Here is a 19,983-nt window from a genome sequence, read left to right as displayed (position 1 = left end):
AATAAACCCTCACATATATATGGTCCACAGATTTCAACAAGGGTCCCAAGACCATTCAACAGGAGAAAGGACAGTCTTTTCAACAAATGGTTTTGGAAAAACTGGGTATCCACGTGCAAAAAAATGAAGTTGGACCCTTACCTTACACCATATACAAATATCAGCTCAAAATGGATGAAAGATCTAAACGCAAGAGCTAAAATTATAAAACTATTAGAAGAAAATGGGAAAAGCTTCATGACACTGAATTTACCAATGATTTCTTGGACATGACACCAAAAGCACAGGCAACAAAAGAAAAAGCAGATGAACTGAACTTAGTAAAAACTAAAAGCTTTTGTGCATGAAAGGACACTATAAATGCAGTGAAAAGGTAACCTACAGAACGGGAGAAAATATTTGGAAATCATGTGTCTGATGAAGGATTAATATCCAGAATAGATGAAGAACTACAAACCAGTAACAAATGAAAACAACCCAATTAAAAAATGGACATTTCCCCAAAGATATACAAATGGCAATAAGCACATGAAAAGATGCTTAACATCATTAATCATTGAGAAAATACAAATCAAAACTGTAAAATAACACTTAACACATATCAGAATGGCTATTATAAAGAAAACAGAAAAACAGGCAGAAAATAACAAATGTTGGTGAGGTGCAGAGAAATTGAAACTCTTATGTGTTGTTGGTGAGAATGTAAAATGGTACAGCCATCAATGCACAAGTACAATATGGCATTTCCTCAAAAAATTAAACACAGAATTACCATATGATCCAGCAATTCCACGTCTGGGGATATATCCAAACAAACTGAAAGTAGGGTCTCAAACAGGTACGTACATACCCATGTTCACAGCACCATTACTCACAAGAGCCTAATGGACACTTAGAAAGCAATCCAACTGTCTGTGGATGGATTAATGAATTTTTAAAATGTGGCATACACATACAATGAAATGTTATTCAGCCTTAAAAAAGATATTTTGCCACATGCTACAACATGGATGAAACTTGAAGACATTATGCTAAGTAAAAAACGTCAATCACAAAAGGACAAGTATTGTATGATCCACTTACAGGAAGCAGAATGATATCTGGTGTTTGTAAGAGGTTGGGGGATAAACGGTATAGGGAGTTAATGTTTAATACATACAGAGTTTCAATGTGTGAAGATAAAAGTTCTGGAGATGGGTGGTGGTGACAGTTGCACAACAATGTGAATGTATTTAGTGTCACTGAATTGCACATCTTAAAATGATTAAAATGACAAATTTTATGTATGTTGATTTTACCATAATGAAAAATAAATAGAAAAATAATTTTTTGCTTTTATATAAATGAATAGTTTAGAGTAATATATTTTTTTGTTTGATTAATTTTGGAATGAGAATTTTTTTTTTTAACACCAGTGGTAAAATAGTATTCTGATGAATTCTATCACACACAAAAAAAATTTATGAAGACCTATGCCCCTAAATATATCATGTTATTGTTCAGATAAAATAGGAATATAAGTTTAAATCATTTGATCTAAAAAAAAATTTAACACGGAATTTTAAAAGGTAACTATATCTACTTAAACGTTTCAAAAAAAGTACCTTGGTGATGAGGAAAAAACTCTTTTTCAAGACAAGTTTTTAAAGACAGAACTTCCTCACATTTACCTAGTGAAAATTAAGTATACAAGTATTAATGCTAAAGTATTATTTGTATTAGAATTTGAGAAAAAACAAATTGTGGTCTTTCCTAACAATCTAGTTCCTAATCCCCACCATGAAATGACTATGGGTCACTTCAAAGGATTACAAGCCTCTTAGGGATTAAAATGCAATACAGAAAAATAACATTTAAAAAATCGGGTTAACCAAAATATTAATATCTAGGGGGAAAAGATCACTGTCTTTAAGTTGTTAACTCAACTCTTGACAAGTTTTTCTCTCTGATTTCTTCTGGATCTTCCACACCTTTGCACACCACGCAACACTTATTCATTGACCCCAAGGATACTGTTTAGGTCACAAGCCAAACTTACCCTTTACAAAGGCTTAACTAAGACCAGGCCTCTAATAAATCAGGGTAATGCTAATTATTTTATATAGATAAGAAAATATCTATGGAAAGTCTCTTTTCCTCTAAATCACTTTCAGTATGGTTCTCCTAAATGTTGCCTAAAGCATAGTAACCTACCAACAATTCACTCAAACCTACAGAGCTTATTTTCAGTGTTTAAGGAAACAGAAAGCCTATTATTTCTTTATGGTTAGATAAAGCTCTAGTGTGTGTGTTAATAATTAAAATGCTCCTATCACATCCCCTTTTTTATGGGGATGCAGTCTCTTATACTTAACGTGTTTGGTGTTTGCTAAACCTATTCATAATTTTTCTCTAAGACTCTCATAAAATGACACTTTTTCCACAATCATTTGTCTATTGTAACCTTTCCAAAATAATTTACCATTTCCTGTGATTGTTTCTGTCATTCTTCCAGATATAATTCTCCACTCATCTAATCTATAAGTAATGCTTTTGTAGCCCTATGAACTCAAAATTTAACCTTTGAAAATTCTGCTATATATTTTATACATTAAAGACATACTCAGGTCAAAATAAAAAGCCAGAACTTTCTATCAAAGCCCAAGGAATTTAAATCTTCTAGTCTATGGAAGCCTAAACCAACAAGAGACACAAACATAGGTTCAACAGTGTCTGAGGAACCAATCTCAGGACACCATCTGTTCAAAAATATTTTGGCCTCAGGACCCCTTCACACCTTTAAATTATTGAGGACCTCAAAGAGTTTTGTTTATGGGGGTTATTTATGTTGGTGCATTATTCAAAATTAAAAGTGAAAAATTGTTTATATACTTTCAATATTTCAAGCTTCACAGCTTCTTCACCAGGAGATTTCATCTCAAAAAACCACTTTCTCTGCTCACCCATAAATAGTAACTCATCTGTTAAAAGTTTTATCATGAGGTTACAGCAATTCAGCCACATCTTCAGGCTCCACATCTAATTCTCTTTCTCTTACTGTTTCCACCACATCTGCAGTTGTTTCTTCTACTGAAGTCTTGAACCCCTCAAAGTCATCCATGAGGGCTAGAACCAACTTCTTCCAAACCTCTATGTTGATATTTTGACCTCTTCCCCTGAATCATGAATGTTCTTAACGTCATCTAGAATGGTGAATCCTTTTCAGAAGGTTTTCAATTGACTTTGCTCACAGGCATCAGAGGAATCACTATCTATGGCACCTATAGCCTTACAAAATGTATTTCTTAAATAATAACACTTGAAAGTCAAAATTATTCCTTGAGCTGCAGATGGATGTTGTGTTAGCAAGTATGGAAACAACATGAATCTCACTGCATTGATACATTTCCCTCAGAGTGCTTGGGTGACTAGGTGCACTGTCAATGAGCAGTCATCTTGAATCTTTTCTTCTGAGGAACAGGTCTCAACAGTGGGCTTAAAATATTCAGTAAGCCATGTTTTAAACAGATGTGCTGTCATCCAGGCTTTGCTGTTCCATTTATGGAGGACAGGCAGAGTAGAGAGCATAATTCTTAAGGGCCCCAGGATTTTCAGAATCCAAGCACTGGCTTCAACTTAGTCACCAGCTGCATTAGCCCCTAACAAGAGTCAGCCCATCCTTTGAGGCTCTGAAGCCAGGCACTGACGTCTCAACTCCAGCTATGAAGTCCTAGATGGCATCTTCTTCAACTGAATGCTGCTCACCTACATCAAAAATCTATTGTTTAGTGTAGCTTCCTTCATTACCTTAGCTAAATCTTCTAGATAATTTGTGGCAGCTTCTATGTGAGCACTCACTGCTTCTCCTTGCACTTTCATGTTATGGAGATGGCTTCTTGCCTTAAACCTCATGAACCAACCTCTGCTAAGCTTCAAACTTTTCTTTTGCAGCTTCCTCACCTCTCTCAGCCTTCACAGAACTGAAGAGAGTTAGGGCCTTGCTCTGGATTAGACTATGGTTTAAGGGAATGTGGTGGCTGGTTTGATCTTCCATCCAGACCACTAAAACTTTCTCTATGTCAAGAAGTACAAACTACTATAAATAAAATAAATAAGCTACAAGGATATACTGTACAACACAGGGACTATAATTTTTTATAATTACTGTAAAATAGAGTATAACCTTTAAAAGTTGTACATCACTATGTTGATTGAAACTTATACTGTATATCAACTATACCTCAATTTAAAAAAAAAAACTTTCTCCATATGAGCAATAAGACTGCTTTGCTTTCTTATCATTCGCATGTTCAATGGAGTAGCACTTTTAATTTCCCTCAAGAACTTTTCCTTTGCATCCATTCACAACTTGGCTAATTGCTTCAAAGGGCCTAGCTTTCGGCCTATCTGGGCTGTTGACATGCCTTCCTCACTAAGCTTAATCATTTCTAGCTTTTGACTTAAAGTGAGAGTTGTGTGACTCTTCATTTCAAGAAGTACTTAGAGACCATTAGTAGTGCTATTTATTAATTGGCCTAATTTCAGTATTGTTGTGGCTCAGAGAATAAGGAGGCCAGAGGAGAGGGAGAGAGAGCAGTCAGAACACACACATTTATGGATTAAGCTCACCGTCTGATACAGACACGGTTCATGGCACCCCAAAACAGTTACAATAACATCAAAGATCACCGATGACAGATAACCATCACAAATAAAATAATGAAAAAGCTTGAAATATTGCAAGAATTACCAAAATGTGACTCAGAGACACCAAGTGAACAAATGCTGTTGGAAAAATAGCGCCAACAGACTTGCCTGACACAGGGTTGCCACAAACCTTCAAGGTGCAGGAAACGGAATATATGCGAAGCACAGTAAAGCAAAGAAAAGCACAATAAAACAAGGTATTCCTGTACATACATACAGGTTTCTCTACACAGACATTCAGTTTTGCCCAGGGCCAAAAACGGGTATGTGTGCATGCGCACGCACACACAGACACACACACAGGCTCCATGTATTCATAATTGCCAAACTCAACATTAACTACTAATGCTTTCTCCAAGCGGCTTGTTTAAAGCAGGGTTTCTCAACCTCTGCAATACTGACACTGTAGAGCAGGTGGTTCTTTGTTGGGGGTGGATGTCTTCTTGTTCACTGTACAATGTTTAGCACCACCCTTGGCCTCTATCCAATGGATGCCAGTAGTATCCTTTCCCTCCTCCCCAGTTATGACAATCAAAAATGTCTCCATGGGCTTCCCTGGTGGCGCAGTGGTTGAGAGTCCGCCTGCCGATGCAGGGGACACGGGTTCATGCCCCGGTCCGGGAAGATCCCACATGCCGCAGAGCGGCTGGGCCCGTGAGCCATGGCCGCTGGGCCTGCGCGTCCGGAGCCTGTGTTCTGCAACGGGAGAGGCCGCAACAGTGAGAGGCCCGCGTACCGCAAAAAAAAAAAAAAAAAAAAAAAGTCCCCAGTCATTAGAGAAATCCCATCCCCCACCACTGAAAATCACTGTTTTGGAGAAGTCATCTAGGAAGCCTGACCTTGCCTTTTGTTGATGTTAAAAATGGGGGGTGGGGGGGGTAATAAATTCCATTCTAGCTCTTTCTTCTCACCACTCCTAAATTTAATTATCTGATGGTGGAAAGCAACTGTCCATTCTGAGTCTTACCTGCAAGCAATACTTGGAAAACAATACTGAATTAAACTCTTCTTTCTAGGGAACTCAATCAGGTTTTCCCAATTTCAAGAGTGGAGAAAGCCTCTAATAATGATCTTTCAGTAAGGATATATCTTCTGTACCTTATGCACATTACTGCATGTCTGAGAAGGAAAATAGCCCAGTGGTTCTCAGCCTTGGAAGTGCATATCAAAATAACCTGAGATGCTTTTTTAAAAAAAAATATAGGTATCAGGGTCCCATCTCAGATACACCTAATCAGAATTCTTTACTCATCCAGCAATTATCTGAATGTCCACTATATGCAAAGCATTACTGTAGGTGATGGGGATACAGCAGTAAACAACAGACATGGTCCCTGCCCTCTTAGAGTTCACATTCCAGTAGAGGGAGACAGACCATAAATATAGTCATATAAAGAGAATTATTTCAGATAGAACCACAGGGATATAAAACAGTGTAATGGAACCAATTTCCTGCATTCTCACCAATATCAGTAGATAGTATCAAAGTACTGAATGTGGTAGGTGAAAATGTTTCTTTTGCATTTCAGTATTCAGGAAGCCTATGATATAAACTACAGGCCTAAATTTCTTGTTACGTGTTTAGTACGGGGCAAAACTGTGGCCCTTACTCTTTGGAAAATTATAAGCTCAAGACTAAATAGGTAAATTCTCTCACAGCTTCAATTCTAACTTCTGTGAGTTCAATGAAAACACTACGTCAAACTTTTGAAAATGGTTCAGTTTAATGATTTTATAAATGGGGGGGGGAAAGATCCTGCACTCCTAAACGCAAATGCAGGCAATAACAGAGAATAGTCCAAAAAAAAGGTTGCCTCCTGCAGAAGTTATTCAAAGAAAAAAAAAATCCACTGACAAGCTGACAGTCACAAGGACTGTTCACAACAAAATCTGGCAAGACTGAGTGAGGGAGGGGACTTCTCTTCCTCTCATTTTATACTTCTGTGAAAAACTGGTACCAAAAACCTGGAATAAGTAAGTTTTCTGCTCTTCAATTTTTCCTAAGAAGCAAAAACAAACAAACAAAAAGAACAAAAAAACCCCAAAAAACAACAATCAAAAACCTCTTATATATCCTTTCTATGGTTAAAAAAAAGTCATGGGTATGAAGAAAAGGGAACCCACTTACACTGTTGGTGGGAATGTAAACTGGTACAGCCACTATGGAGAACAGTATGGAGAGTCCTTGCAAAACTAAAACTAGGGGCTTCCCTGGTGGCGCAGTGGTTGAGAGTCCGCCTGCCGATGCAGGTGACATGGGTTCGTGCCCTGGTCCGGGAAGATCCCACATGCCGCGGAGCGGCTGGGCCCGTGAGCCATGGCGTCTGGAGCCTGTGCTCCGCAACGGGAGAGGCCACAACAGTGAGAGGCCCGCGTACCGAAAAAAAAACAAAAAACAAAAAACTAAAACTAGTGTTGCCATATGATCCAGCAATCCTACTCCTGGGCATATATCTGGAGAAAACTATAATTCAAAAAGTTACATGCACCCCTATGTTCATAGCAGCACTATTTCCATTGACAGATGAATGGGTAAAGAAGGTGTGGAATATTAGCCATAAAAAAGAATGAAATAATGCCATTTGCATCAACATGGATGGACCAAGAGATTAACATACTAAGTGAAGTAAGTCAGAAAGAGAAAGACAAATGCCATATGACGTCACTTATATGTAGAATCTAAAATATGACACAAATGCACATATTTACGAAACAGACTCAGACATAGAAAACAAACTTATGGATGAGAACTATTACATATATAGAATGGATAAACAACAAGGACCTACTGTATAGCACAGGGAACTATATTCAATATCCTGTGATAAACCACAATGAAAAAGAATATGAAAAAAATGTATATATAGGTGTAACTGAATCACTCTCTGATATTAACACACTGTAAATCAACTGTACTTCAATAAAATAAAAAAAAACAAACAAGAAAACAAACTTATGGTTACCAAAGAGGAAAGGAGGTGGGGGAGGGACAAATTAAGAGTTTGGGATTAACAGATACACACTACTATATATAAAATAGATAAACCACAAGGTCCTACTGTATAGCACAGGGAACTATACTCAATATCCTGTGATAAACCATAATGGAAAAGAATATATATATATATCTTTGCTGTATACCAGAAACTAACACATTGTAAATCAACTATACTTCAAAAATAAAGTTTTGAGTATCATATAAGAAAAAGATCAAACACTTCTGTCGTATCAAAACTACTAAAAGGTACCACTTACATATACCCAGCCTTTAAGAATCAGAAAAAATGGTCAGATGCCAGAAGATGTTTATCTAATGTTTCAATACACACTCCATTCCACACACACACACACACAGCAGCAACCTATTCATTCTGTAACAGTGGTTCTCAAATGGATGCTTCACGAACTTCACAGACTGCTCCCATGGTTCCCACTCCACAAACTGTAACTCTGTCACAAATTTGTAAATATTTTACGCCTGTAAGGAAGCAGCTACTTTTAGTAGCTACTAAAAGTCTCAAATTTAAAAGAACTGAAAAGACAAAGAATTTAAATAATCCCCAATCACAATGGAATTAAATTAGAAAAAACCCAAAAAATTTAGGAAATCCACAAATGTTTGGATATTAAACAAGACACTTCTAAAGAACACTTGGGTCAAGCACAAAATCACAAGGGAACTTTTTAGTTAGAATGTATTTTGAACTGACTGAAAACAAAACCAAAACATATCAAAATTTACAGAAAAGGAAATTTATAGCTGTACACACAGATATCAAGACCTCAAGTAAGCTTCCAGCTTAAGCGATCAGAAAAAAGCAAACTAAATCCAAAGTAAGCAGAAGGAAAGAAATTATGTTAGAGGAAAAAATCAATACCATAGAAAAGATAAAAATAGGGGGGAAAAAATCAATAAAACCAAAAGTTGGTTCTTTGAAAAGACCAATAAAACTGACAAACCTTTAGCTAGACTGAGGAAAAAAATAATGAAGACAAATTACTAAAATCAGGAATAAAAAGGAGTACATCACCACCAACCTTAGAGAAATTAAAAGGATTATGAGGGAATATTTTAACAAGTTTATGCCAACAAATTAGATATCTTAGATAAAATGAAAAAATTCCCTGAAAGACACAAATTACCAAAACTGACTCAAGAGGAAACAGAAAATCTGAAGAGATCTATAACAAGTGAAGAAACAGAACTACTAATTTAAAAGTTTATCACGAAGAAAAGGCCTGGCCCACACAGCTTCACTGGTGAATTCTACCAAACATTTAAAGAAGAAATACTACAAATCCTTCACAAACTCTTCTAGAAGAGAGCAGAGAACACTTCCCAGTTCATTCTATGAGACCAACATTACCCTCATACCAAAGAAATAGACATCACAAGAAGAGAGAGATAAAATATTAGCAAGCCAAGGCTTCCCTGGTGACGCAGTGATTGAGAGTCCGCCTGCCGATGCAGGCGACACGGGTTCGTGCCCTGGTCCCGGAAGATCCCACATGCCGCGAAGCGGCTGGGCCCGTGAGCCATGACCGCTGCGCCTGCGCGTCCGGAGCCTGTACTCCGCAATGGGAAAGGCCACAACAGTGAGAGGCCCGCGTACCGAAAAATATATATATATATCAGCAAGCCAAATCCAGCAACACACAAAAGGGATTACATAGCTTGGCTCTTCTTAAAACATTAAACAGAAGTTTACCATACAATTCAGCAACTCATACGAATCTTCCCAAGAGAAATTAAAACACACATCTACACAAATTGAAGATTTGTGGCAACCCTGCATTGTCAAATGGTTCACGTTTTTAAGCAATAGAGTATTTTTTAATTAAGGTATGTACATTGGTTTTTTTAAGACATAATGCTGCTGCACACTTAATACACTACAGTACAGTGTAAACAAAACTTTTACATGCACTGGGAAACCAAACAATTCACATGACTTGTCTTATTGCAATATTTGCTTTATTGCGGTGGTCTGGAACCAAACCTGCAATATCTCTGAGGTATACCTATAAATTAGTGGTTGCCTAAGGTTAAGAGAAAGGAGGGGAGGTTAGGAGTAATGGGAGTAACTGCTCATTGGCCCAGGGCTTCTTTTTGAGGTGATAAATATTCCAAAATTAGATTGTGGTTGATAGTTGCACAACCCTGAGTTTACTAAAAACAAAACAAAAAAACACATTGAATTATACATTATTTAATTTATACATTATTAAATTATTTTAATGTACAGGTTTTGTGAATTATATCTCAAAAAAAGATGTTAAAAACAAATTCCAGCTCAGATTTAGTTTCTTTGCCCAAGGTCATACAGTAAGAAAGTGGAAGAGCTAAGTCCCAAGCCAAAGTATTTCAATACAGTAATGGCTGCCATTTATCAAGTGCCAATTATGTGCCAGGGGTTTTACACACTCTCATTTAATTCAACAATTCAGCGAGCTAGACACAACTACCTCCCTTTTCTAGGCGAGGAAACACAAACTTAAGTGAAATAACTTGCCCAAGGTCACAAAGGGAATAAATAAATGAGCCAGAATTAAAAGTATATGTTCCAGCATTCCAGACATTCAATTAAGACTATCATAATTGTTTTCCATATCCATGAATGACATCTACTAATATTTACTTAACCTTTTCTTTAAGTCATTTGCTTCTTTTGCCCAGCAAAGCCACAGGAAAGAATGAAGGCATAACCTGAGAGGGTAATACTGGGGCTACAGACAGTGGAAAAGGTAGAGGATAAGAATGTAAGACTGACATTAACAGCGCCAATGGGGGGAACTGTGGGTAAAGTGTCCACTGAGAGTCAAGGCTTGCTGAGAAGACGGCACAGCCTGAGAAGGGGTGGGAATGGAAAGGAATGAAAAATTCCAAGAGGCAGCAGACCAAGGTGAAGGGGAATAGACTGAGGTGTGTTTAAGTTAGGAACTGAGGGTGGCAAAGGGTTTAAGAAAGGAGGCTGAGGTGGAAAAACAGATGAAAGCTGCAAGATGAGTAGGAATGGTTAATACGAAAGGGTACAATGAAGTGAGCTGGGAAACCCCCAAACAGGCCAGAGGAAAGTGAGACTGAAGCAGGACACCAGGCTACTGTCTTGAGTAGACTAGAAGCAAGGAAATGTGGGTCAACACCTGGAAGTCCAAGTAGACAGGTCACCCCGTAAAATCTCAAGAAACACACCAGTAGGAAAAGCTGTCCCACACTTCAGAAAACACTACCCTAGCCAATACTGCTCCAATCAGGAGCTCAAGACTTCTCAAGAGGTCAGTTTGTGGCCAAATTGAATTTAACCAACTAGGTGAAGTAGGTTCCAACACAGCAAAGCTCAGCTTCATTGTGGGTGAAAAGACGGGACAACCAATCATGAAAAAAGTTATGGTCAGACAAAAGGAATTCCAAGTTCAAAACTGTGGCTCCAAGACTTTGAGGAAACTAGAAAGTGAACAGGTAAGGAGTTCTTTTGACTATAATAGAATCTGGAGTCATAGGTAGGTAGAACATTGTTAGTAAGGAAAGAAAACACACACAGGTTGATTAGCAACATTTTAAAAGCAATAATTCAATAGCCAAAACACTGAAGGTTCTAAACCAGTAATACATCAGAACATACAAAATAATCCATGTATTGCTGATCATTTGTAATAGTTATGCAATCAAGTCAGTACATCTAAATTTATGTGAAAATGATATATAGAAATTCAGCTTTATGATAAAAGATTAAAAATAAGTTGTTTTATTAAGAGGCTATTTAAAATAATTCACAGTTTCTTTAAAATAGCAAGGTGGATTAACCATTATTTAACATATACACAATCTTCCAAAACATTTCTATAATACACCTGCATCGTCTTTTCATTTAGAACTCCAGACTAGTTTCTAAGTTGGGAAATACTCCCACCACGTTCCCTCCATTGTCCCCGCTACAGTATCAAATGAGAATGTCTGCAAGGTTACAGCCCCCAGCCCTCCTCTACTGAAGTCTCTCGATTCCAGAACTCTCTATGTGAATCATTCAACTAACAGACATGCTGGTTTCTAACTACCTGCCTATACCTTGGATTAGGCTACTTACTGGCTCTGTGTGACTAATACTACACCTGCTCTTCCGATCTGTTCAGCTGGCTTCAACTGCACTGCCCACCCTTCATGCTGCAGTTTGCTTTTACATCCCTTAAAAGCCAGCTGTTGTTAACTCTGAAGTCCAACTAACTCCATTTCTCCAGGATGTGAATGTCACTTGCCTTGCTGTTTATAAAGTTCTCCCAGGGACACCATTCTCACTCTTGGCATAACCCAATCTGGCACTCTTGGAACTATACACCGCCTAGCATATAAGCTTTCAAAAAGTGGGGGAAACCTCTCACCATTCAGAGAACTATCCAACATAGATGCCTTTTGTTTACCCATCTACATACACATCCACACCAAACACATACATAAAATCTTTCAAAGTCCTGTTTGAATTATCTGATTTTATCCTAATTAATTTACACCAATAAAAATACAATACTAAAGATAGCTAAGTAGGTCCTTTCTGACTTTCATCATTTTTAATCCGGGAGCTCCCTCAAAAGGAAAAGAGGGGACTTCCCTGGTGGCTCAGGGGTTAAGAATCCGCCTGCCAATGCAGGGGACACGGGTTCGAGCCCTGGTCCAGGAAGATCCCACATGCCGTGGAGCAGCTAAGCCCGTGCGCCCTAACTACTGAGCCTGCGCTCTAGAGCCCTTAAGCCACAACTACTGGAGCCCACGTGCCGCAACTACTGAAGCCCGTGCACCTAGAGCCTGTGCTCCGCAACAAGAGAAGCCACTGCAATGAGAAGTCTGCACACTGCAACAAAGAGTAGCCCCCGCTCACCACAACTAGAGAAAGCCAGCACATAAGCCACAAAGACCCAATGCAGCCAAAACTAAATAATTTATTTTTTAAAAAAATGTAGTGTTCAACTGTAATAACTTGCATTCTAGGCTTCCAGAACAAGCATTTGTGTCAGAAGCAACTGCTTCCTAATTTCCCTTTTTAAATATCTTGTCCTGTGCTGCATGGTTTAATATTACCTGTGACCTTAAATCCGCAAGAGTAGAAAAGACATAACCTTTAACCTTATAATAAATCAAAGATGAAACCATCACCAATTAAGAATCTGAACTTAAATTTACTGCGCATAAGTGAACTTTAGCTGTGGGAGTAGTAATTCTATCTAGACTTTGTTTTGTATGACAACCAGTATACACGAAGAATCCTGGCAACTTTTCTTAAAATCAGTATCGCATAAGGAAGGTAGATGAATCCCTCAATAGTATAACGAAGAACTGGGGCTAGGGACCGGAGTAGAAATCAAACCTAAAGTACTTGGGAACTTTAATCATCGTGTACAATACACTGTAACACTTTAAAACATTATTGGTTTAAATAACTGGAGATTTCATTTAATTTTCATTTTAAATTATAAGTATTACTCAGTGTTTGGCTTGATGTGAACTGTCCACAGGATACATAATCCAGAACAAAAAGGCTTAATCCTAAACTATTTCCTCCAAGCACAGAACATTTTCCAGGGGCATCTCAGTCTAGCCCAGGTATATGAATTTTACATTAGACTAGAAAAACGAAAAGGAAATAAAATGCCGAAAAACCTAATACAACCCATACCTAACTACTTGGATTATCTGCTTTTTTTTCACTACCATAATCAATGTTCAATTGCATTTTAATGTGTGATTGACCCTAGTGGGACTATGCAACAAAAAAGATTATCAATTGTTATATGAATATAAGACATAATTGTACACATAAGTGAGTCATTATTACAGCTATAACGATCCTTTAAAGATGTACTCATTTCCATTCAAACTTTGGCTTAGTAATTAATATACTCAGTTTATACTAAATTAAAAGGTTTTACATATGTTCTGAATTACAGCAGTAGCCACCTAACCAGTCTTGGGTGTCCCTATTTGTCTTTTATAATCTACTCTTCTAAAACCTGTAATGTAGCGGTTATTTAACTTTGGGGTGTCATGGGCCCCTCAGAAGATCTAATAAAACTATGAACCCTCTTGAGAAAAGTACATTTATGCACATTCCCCCTGAAGCTCTTCATAGCCTAGCTTAGACTTCCCATCACCTACCGATCCGTCCAAACTTCTTAACCTTGTATTCCAAGTACTTCATAATGTAGTCACTGTTAATTCAACTAATCTACCTCCAGTCCTTTCCAACTACACCCACCAATCGGGTCTATCTCCTAACTATCCCAACAGAAATATACCATCCTCTTTTTCTGGCTTGCCTTCTGGGTTCCCTCTTGTTGCTTTCCTGCCCAAATGTTTGCTCTCAACAAACCCTTTCTGTGGACCTAAAATACCTCCCTTGCCATGAGGGTTTCCCTCTGCCTACAATCAGATCATCTGATCCTTTCTGAATTCAGAATCATGTTATCTCCATCTCTTACGGAGCACTCCATGTTCTACACTGTATTATACAAAGCATTCAAAAAAAAAAGTCAAGAAACATAGAACACACTTATTTCTGAATTATATAGTAGTTACATTTCCAAAGAATATGCTCCATGTTTTTCCTCAACTTCTATAAACCTTTTCATGTGAAGTATCTCAGACGCTGTGCATTTATTTATGCATGTCTTCGCTCATTTTCTAGCCAGTAAGATTCTTAGGAGCAGAGATGGTAGCTACTCTACCCTGTGTCCCCCACAATCTCCAACACAAAGCAAGGAGACACTCGATATGGAATACTTGAACATATGGGCATCAGTGTTTTGGGGGCATTTCATACATCCTCTATCCCCAATTATAAGATTTTTCAAGGATCATCTAGTTTTTTCTCCTATTGAAAAGTCAAATAATGCTCTACCCTTAGTGAATGCTTGACAAGTGAGAACTTACTATCTGAAACAGTGATTTATTCTCATCCATACAATATCTACTCATTGATATGCCAACTTTGTTCAAAAAAAAAAAAAAAAAAAAAAAACCATGGGCTTCCCTGGTGGCGCAGTGGTTGAGAGTCCGCCTGCCGATGCAAGGGACACAGGTTCGTGCCCCGGTCTGGGAAGATCCCACATGCCGCAGAGCAGCTGGGCCCGTGAGCCATGGCCGCTGAGCCTGTGCGTCCGGAGCCTGTGCTCCGCAACAGGAAAGGCCACAGCAGTGAGAGGCCCGCGTACCGCAAGAATTCTTACCTAATGACCATTAACCCAGGAGGGAACACAAAGATGGCTCCTACACAAAAATAATCCAAATGTGAAAACTATTATCCTTTTTAGTACTACTGCAAACAAAGTTTAACTTGAGTTATAAAACCAACTCGGAAAACAGAAAAAAACAACATCCAGACTATACATATGCACACTACCAGAAGCAATAAAACAGCACAAAAGTATAGAAACTTTTTTTAGAAAGCCTTAAACATGATATAAAAGTTTCTAATTGATTCACGCTAAAAGTATTATGCCAAGTGAAACAAGTCAGACATAAAAGGTCATATTGTATGATTTCATTTATATGAAATATAACAGGCAAATTCATAGAGATAGAAAGTAGATTAGTGACTGCCAGGAGGTAGGAGGAGGGGAGAACAAGGAGTGACTGCTAATGGCTTTTTTAAAGACTTTCTTTTTCTTTTTTAATTTGTTCTTGGCTGCATCGGGTCTTCATTGCTGCACGCGGGCTTCTCATTGCGGTGGCTTCTCTTGTTGCGGAGCGTGGGCTCTAGAGCACAGGCTCAGTAGTTGTGGCACACGGGCTTAATTCCTCTAGGGCATGTGGGATCTTCCCAGACCAGGGCTTGAACCCAGGTCCCCTGCATTGACAGGTGGATTCTTAACCACTGCGCCACCAGGGAAGTCCGGCTAATGGCTTTTTGGAGTGATGAAAATGTTCTGGAATTAGACAGTGGTAATGGTTGTACAATTTTGTGAATATACTAAAAACTACTGAACATTTTAAAAGGGTGAATTTCATGGTATGCAAATTATATCTCAATTTTTTTTAAGTTTATGACCATTTTGGCTATTTTATCTCAGAGAAAACTGTTTTTTAATAGGAATCTAATTTTATAACAGTTTGTTTCCTCAAGCTGATCTAAACTAGTGGTTATAAACTGGTCCCCCTTTTTAAAACCACGGCTTTGAATTTTTCTCAATGTTATCTACCAACTTGCCAACACTTATAAATAGAAATTTTTCATAAGAATCTGTATTTCTGGCTTCCTACAAAAAACTGGAGTTCTAAAAATACTAGGCACACCTGCACAGAAACAATGGCCTGGAGCAAACAGCAGCTAACATACCTGCTATTTGCCATGATCCCCATCACTCCCTCTTGGTTCCTAGATACTGAAGCCATGTATCAGCCGCCATTTAACTCCCCAGTTGTGAGTTTGTTACCCCTGAACCAAACAAAGACCATCTACCTTTCTTTTTAGGGTATACTATGAATCACTGCTGATAAAATGTAAGCCTGTAATTGGTCTGAGGGTACAAATTTCCAGCTATAAAATGAGTAGATCTGGGGATCTAATGTACAGCATGGTAACTATAATTAACAATGCTCTATTATATATACATAATTGAAAGCTGCTAAGAGAAGTAGATCTTAAATGTTATCTCCACACACATACACACACACATGAATGGTAATTACATGAAGGGATGGAAGTGTTAACTAACTTACTGTGGTAAGCATTTCACAATATATACATGTATAAAATCAAAGCTGTACACCTTAAACTTACATATGTTATATATCAATAATATCTCAATAAAGCCGGAAAATAAATTTTAAATGTAACCGTGTATGATTACGTTTTTAGTAACTGCAAAGAGAAAAAACCTGACAGTGACACCTGTTGAATAAAACCCTGCAACTGTTACAGATTCGTGCTGTTATAAACACTTTTTTGTGGGGGAAAAAATCCAGGGATGTTTCCTAAAAACAGGAAACAAATTCTTTTCATTTCATTTACAATTGAAAGTTATTTTCACCTAGTAATAGAAAATAGCACAGTAGTAACTTCTTACCCCCATATTGGTGTTGGCACAAAATGAGGGAAAGCTGTCTTACTCATTGTCATTGATTGGATATGAAAACTAACTGCTTTATTTACTCACTGATTTTACGTTTAAACCACCTAGAACCCCCTGATGCTTATACGCACAAAGAAAAACAACCCCTACCCACGTTTAGCTTCTATGTAATAGACTGTATTTACAAAGATGGAAAAAAGCAAAATACAGGGTGTACATGGAAATAACATAGAAAAGCAGATTCTACTACCTCCTAGTTCAAGTGTAAATGAGGACTGAGCTAAATGCTATGTCAACTACCTTTCAGCTTTAAAATTCTGTGTACTTAAACAGATCTCCTCCTTTCCTCCAAATAAAATAATTCGTCTAGCTGAACCGCCTGTCCTGTAGATGGGAAAGGTTAAAATAGTATTTGCATTCCATTTCATTTGTACCATCGCTTTTAACAGCTAATAAAATATCAACACATAAGATGACTTCTAAAAGCAGCTATTCCCTTCCTGAGCCAATTACTTAGTAGTTTATTAGAGGTAAACCCCAAGGTTCTTCCCCCCGCCCCCCAGCCCCAGCCATGCCACTTCATTAACTTGCCCAAATACCTTCAAGTTTACAGGTGACATTTTACATATCATCTTTACCACCAAGTATTAATAGATATTATATAAAACTGGAGTAGCATCACAATTGTTTCACAACTGCAATTCCTAAATACACAAATGCAAAGGTGCAATTGGATTTTATGTCCAACTGAAAATACAATCCTGTTTCTGTTTAAATCTGATGGTGAATAAAATGAGATGCTCTCCCAAAAGTTCACCAAATTTCTAACACACATAATCCAAACAACTTTCTTCAAAAGCGTAAGACGAGAAACAAAACAAAAATTGTTACAACTATAAGTTATGGAACCACAAGGTGCCATTAGATTGGTAAAGATTAGTGGAGACCCTGGATCTTGAGTTACACACCATTAAGAGTACAACGAGAGTTAACTGTACAGGAATTGGTTTATGCTTTACCTCTTATTCTTTAATAGTGCTGCCCCACAGAACTTTCTGATGATACAGATGCTCCACACCTGTATTGTCCAATACCATAATCAAGAGCCACGTGGGACTATGGAGCACCTGAAACGTGGCTAGCAGGAATGAAGAACTGAATTTATTTTATTTAAAATTAAAGTTAATTTAGGGACTTCCCTGGTGGTGCAGTGGTTAAGAATCCGCCTGCCAATGCAGGGGACACGGGTTCGAGCCCTGGTCCGGGAAGATCCCACATGCCAAGGAGCAACTCAGCCCGTGCACAACTACTGAGCCTGCGCTCTAGAGCCCGAGAGCCACAACTACTGAAGCCCGCGCACCTAGAGCCCGTGCTCCGCAACAAAAAAAAGCCACTGCAATGAGAAGCTCATGCACTGCAATGAAGAGCTGCCCCCGCTCGCCGCAACTAGAGAAAGCCGGCACACAGCAACAAAGACTCAACGCAGCCAAAAATAAATAAATAAATAAATAATAAAATTAAAGTTAATTTAAGTTGCCACATGTGGCTAGTGGCTATCATACTGGACAATGCAGTTCCACAATTTGAAATACAAAGTATAAGCTTGACTAAACACTAGGGTTTTTCAAAGTATCATGTCCTGATGATGTTAACACCAACTAAAAACTTTCTGATACCAAATGATACACAAGTTCAGCCATCAGCCTAAACAGAAAAGTCACTTATTAAATGACACTACTTAGATTCAGAATTTAAGGCACAATATTCACTAAGAGACAACATTGAAAAATATATCTCAAGTTTTTCCCTCACTGTTTTTCAAAAGGGGAACTCACTTTCGGAATAGTTTCCCAATACATGCAATTACCTTCCCTTCAAATCTGTTCACTATCTTCTGTTCAGAAAAACAAAGGGCAAAGATAAATTCTCAGCACTAAGGAGTCTACTGCGATTCGGTATATTTCACACGTTAATTTCCGTTTTCCTTCAAGGAGAGATTCAGATGTTTGGAAACCTCTGCATCGCCTGAAAGCCTTGTTACATCGTTCCACGTTTTCAGGTGTACAAGTAATTCTGATACAGTTGCGATTTCGTTCCTAGACACGAAATATTTCCTCAATCCAAGAGTCATGACAGTTTACCGCACTTCAGGTATTCTTGTATCAGCTCTTCCTGAGTCAAGAAAAGTAACCAAGATGGTGCACAAGATATCAGAAGAAAACAAGTGTGGGAACTTGCACGTTGAATAACTACTCCCTGAGCAAAATCTCCTTTGACCCAGAGAGTCGGCCTCGAACTACCCGGCGACGCCAACAAGCCAGCAAGGTCGTGACCCTCGGTCACGGCCGCCGGCAGCGCCCCGCCTGGCTGCGGGAAGCCACCTGTTAGGCCCCGGCCTCACCTGGAGAGGAGGCGCGGACCCGGACGCGGGCGCCCGGCGCTAGCGCGGACCCGCCCCTCCGGCGGCGGCGGCCGGAGGCGGCACGTGGGCTCCCCCGGCCGGGCTGCGCTGACAGGCGGGCCGCCGCGACCCCCGAGGTGTCCCCGCCTCCCTCGCACCGCCCCGCCGAGCGGGCGCCCAGCGGCCCACACCGCCGGCCCCCCCTTCCTCCCGCCTTCCCTCCCACCCCCGGGCCTGCCGCCCCTCGCCTACCTGGTCGCGGAGTTTGAGGAACGCCATGGCGGTCGGCGCCGCCCGGCCACCGCTCCCGCCCCAGGAGCTTCGCCTGCGCCCGGAGGCGGCGGGTCGGCGGCAGTGAGCTAAGGAGTCCGCGGGCAGGGGGCGGCACCGCCTCCCCGCCGCCCTCCGCAGCCGAGAGGTGAGGAACCGGAGGATCCCACCTCCTCTTCGAGGACTCCCCGCCCTCCTCCTTCCTTTCTTCCTTTTTCCCTCCGCTGTCTCCGCAGCCGCTGCCGCCTCACGCCCCCTTCTCGAGACAGCCGGGCAGCCCCCGCGGCCGCCCCGCTCCAGCCCGCGGCAGCCGCGGCATCCAAACTCCACTCCACAATATTACCACCACCGCCCGCCGCGATTGGCGGCCGCGCGGGGGAGAGGCCAGAGTAAGACGAGCGCCCATTGGCCACGCCGCCTCGCTCGCTCGGGCCCCGCCTCCCGGATGGGCAAGGGCGGGGGAGGAAGCGGTGAGGGTGGGCGCGGAGCCGGGCGCACTGGGCGGGGGCGAGCGAGGGAGCGGAGCCGGGGGAGGGGCAGCCAGGTGCCCAGGGCGCGCGCCCTGG

General features: G+C 39.9%; 1 protein-coding gene across 2 annotated transcripts in view; it reads right to left on the bottom strand.

The window, feature by feature from the left end:
• Nucleotides 1-19,757, bottom strand: part of ANKRD28 (ankyrin repeat domain 28) — a 186,195-nt gene extending 166,438 nt beyond the window's left edge. For both annotated transcript variants that reach the window (XM_027086571.1, XM_027086572.1), the window contains exon 1: nt 19,400-19,757. In XM_027086571.1, the coding sequence (XP_026942372.1) occupies nt 19,400-19,426 (27 nt within the window). In that variant the 5' untranslated portion in view covers nt 19,427-19,757. The remainder of the gene's footprint in view (nt 1-19,399) is intronic.
• Nucleotides 19,758-19,983: the final 226 nt, after the last annotated feature.

This window comes from Aethalodelphis obliquidens, unplaced genomic scaffold (assembly GCF_003676395.1).
Source record: "Aethalodelphis obliquidens isolate GAN/ISIS:26980383/991018 unplaced genomic scaffold, ASM367639v1 scaffold56, whole genome shotgun sequence".
Classification (NCBI taxonomy): Eukaryota; Metazoa; Chordata; class Mammalia; order Artiodactyla; family Delphinidae; genus Aethalodelphis; species Aethalodelphis obliquidens.
Note: the sequence above shows the minus strand (reverse complement) of the source record. Positions and strands in the feature narration are given on the sequence as shown.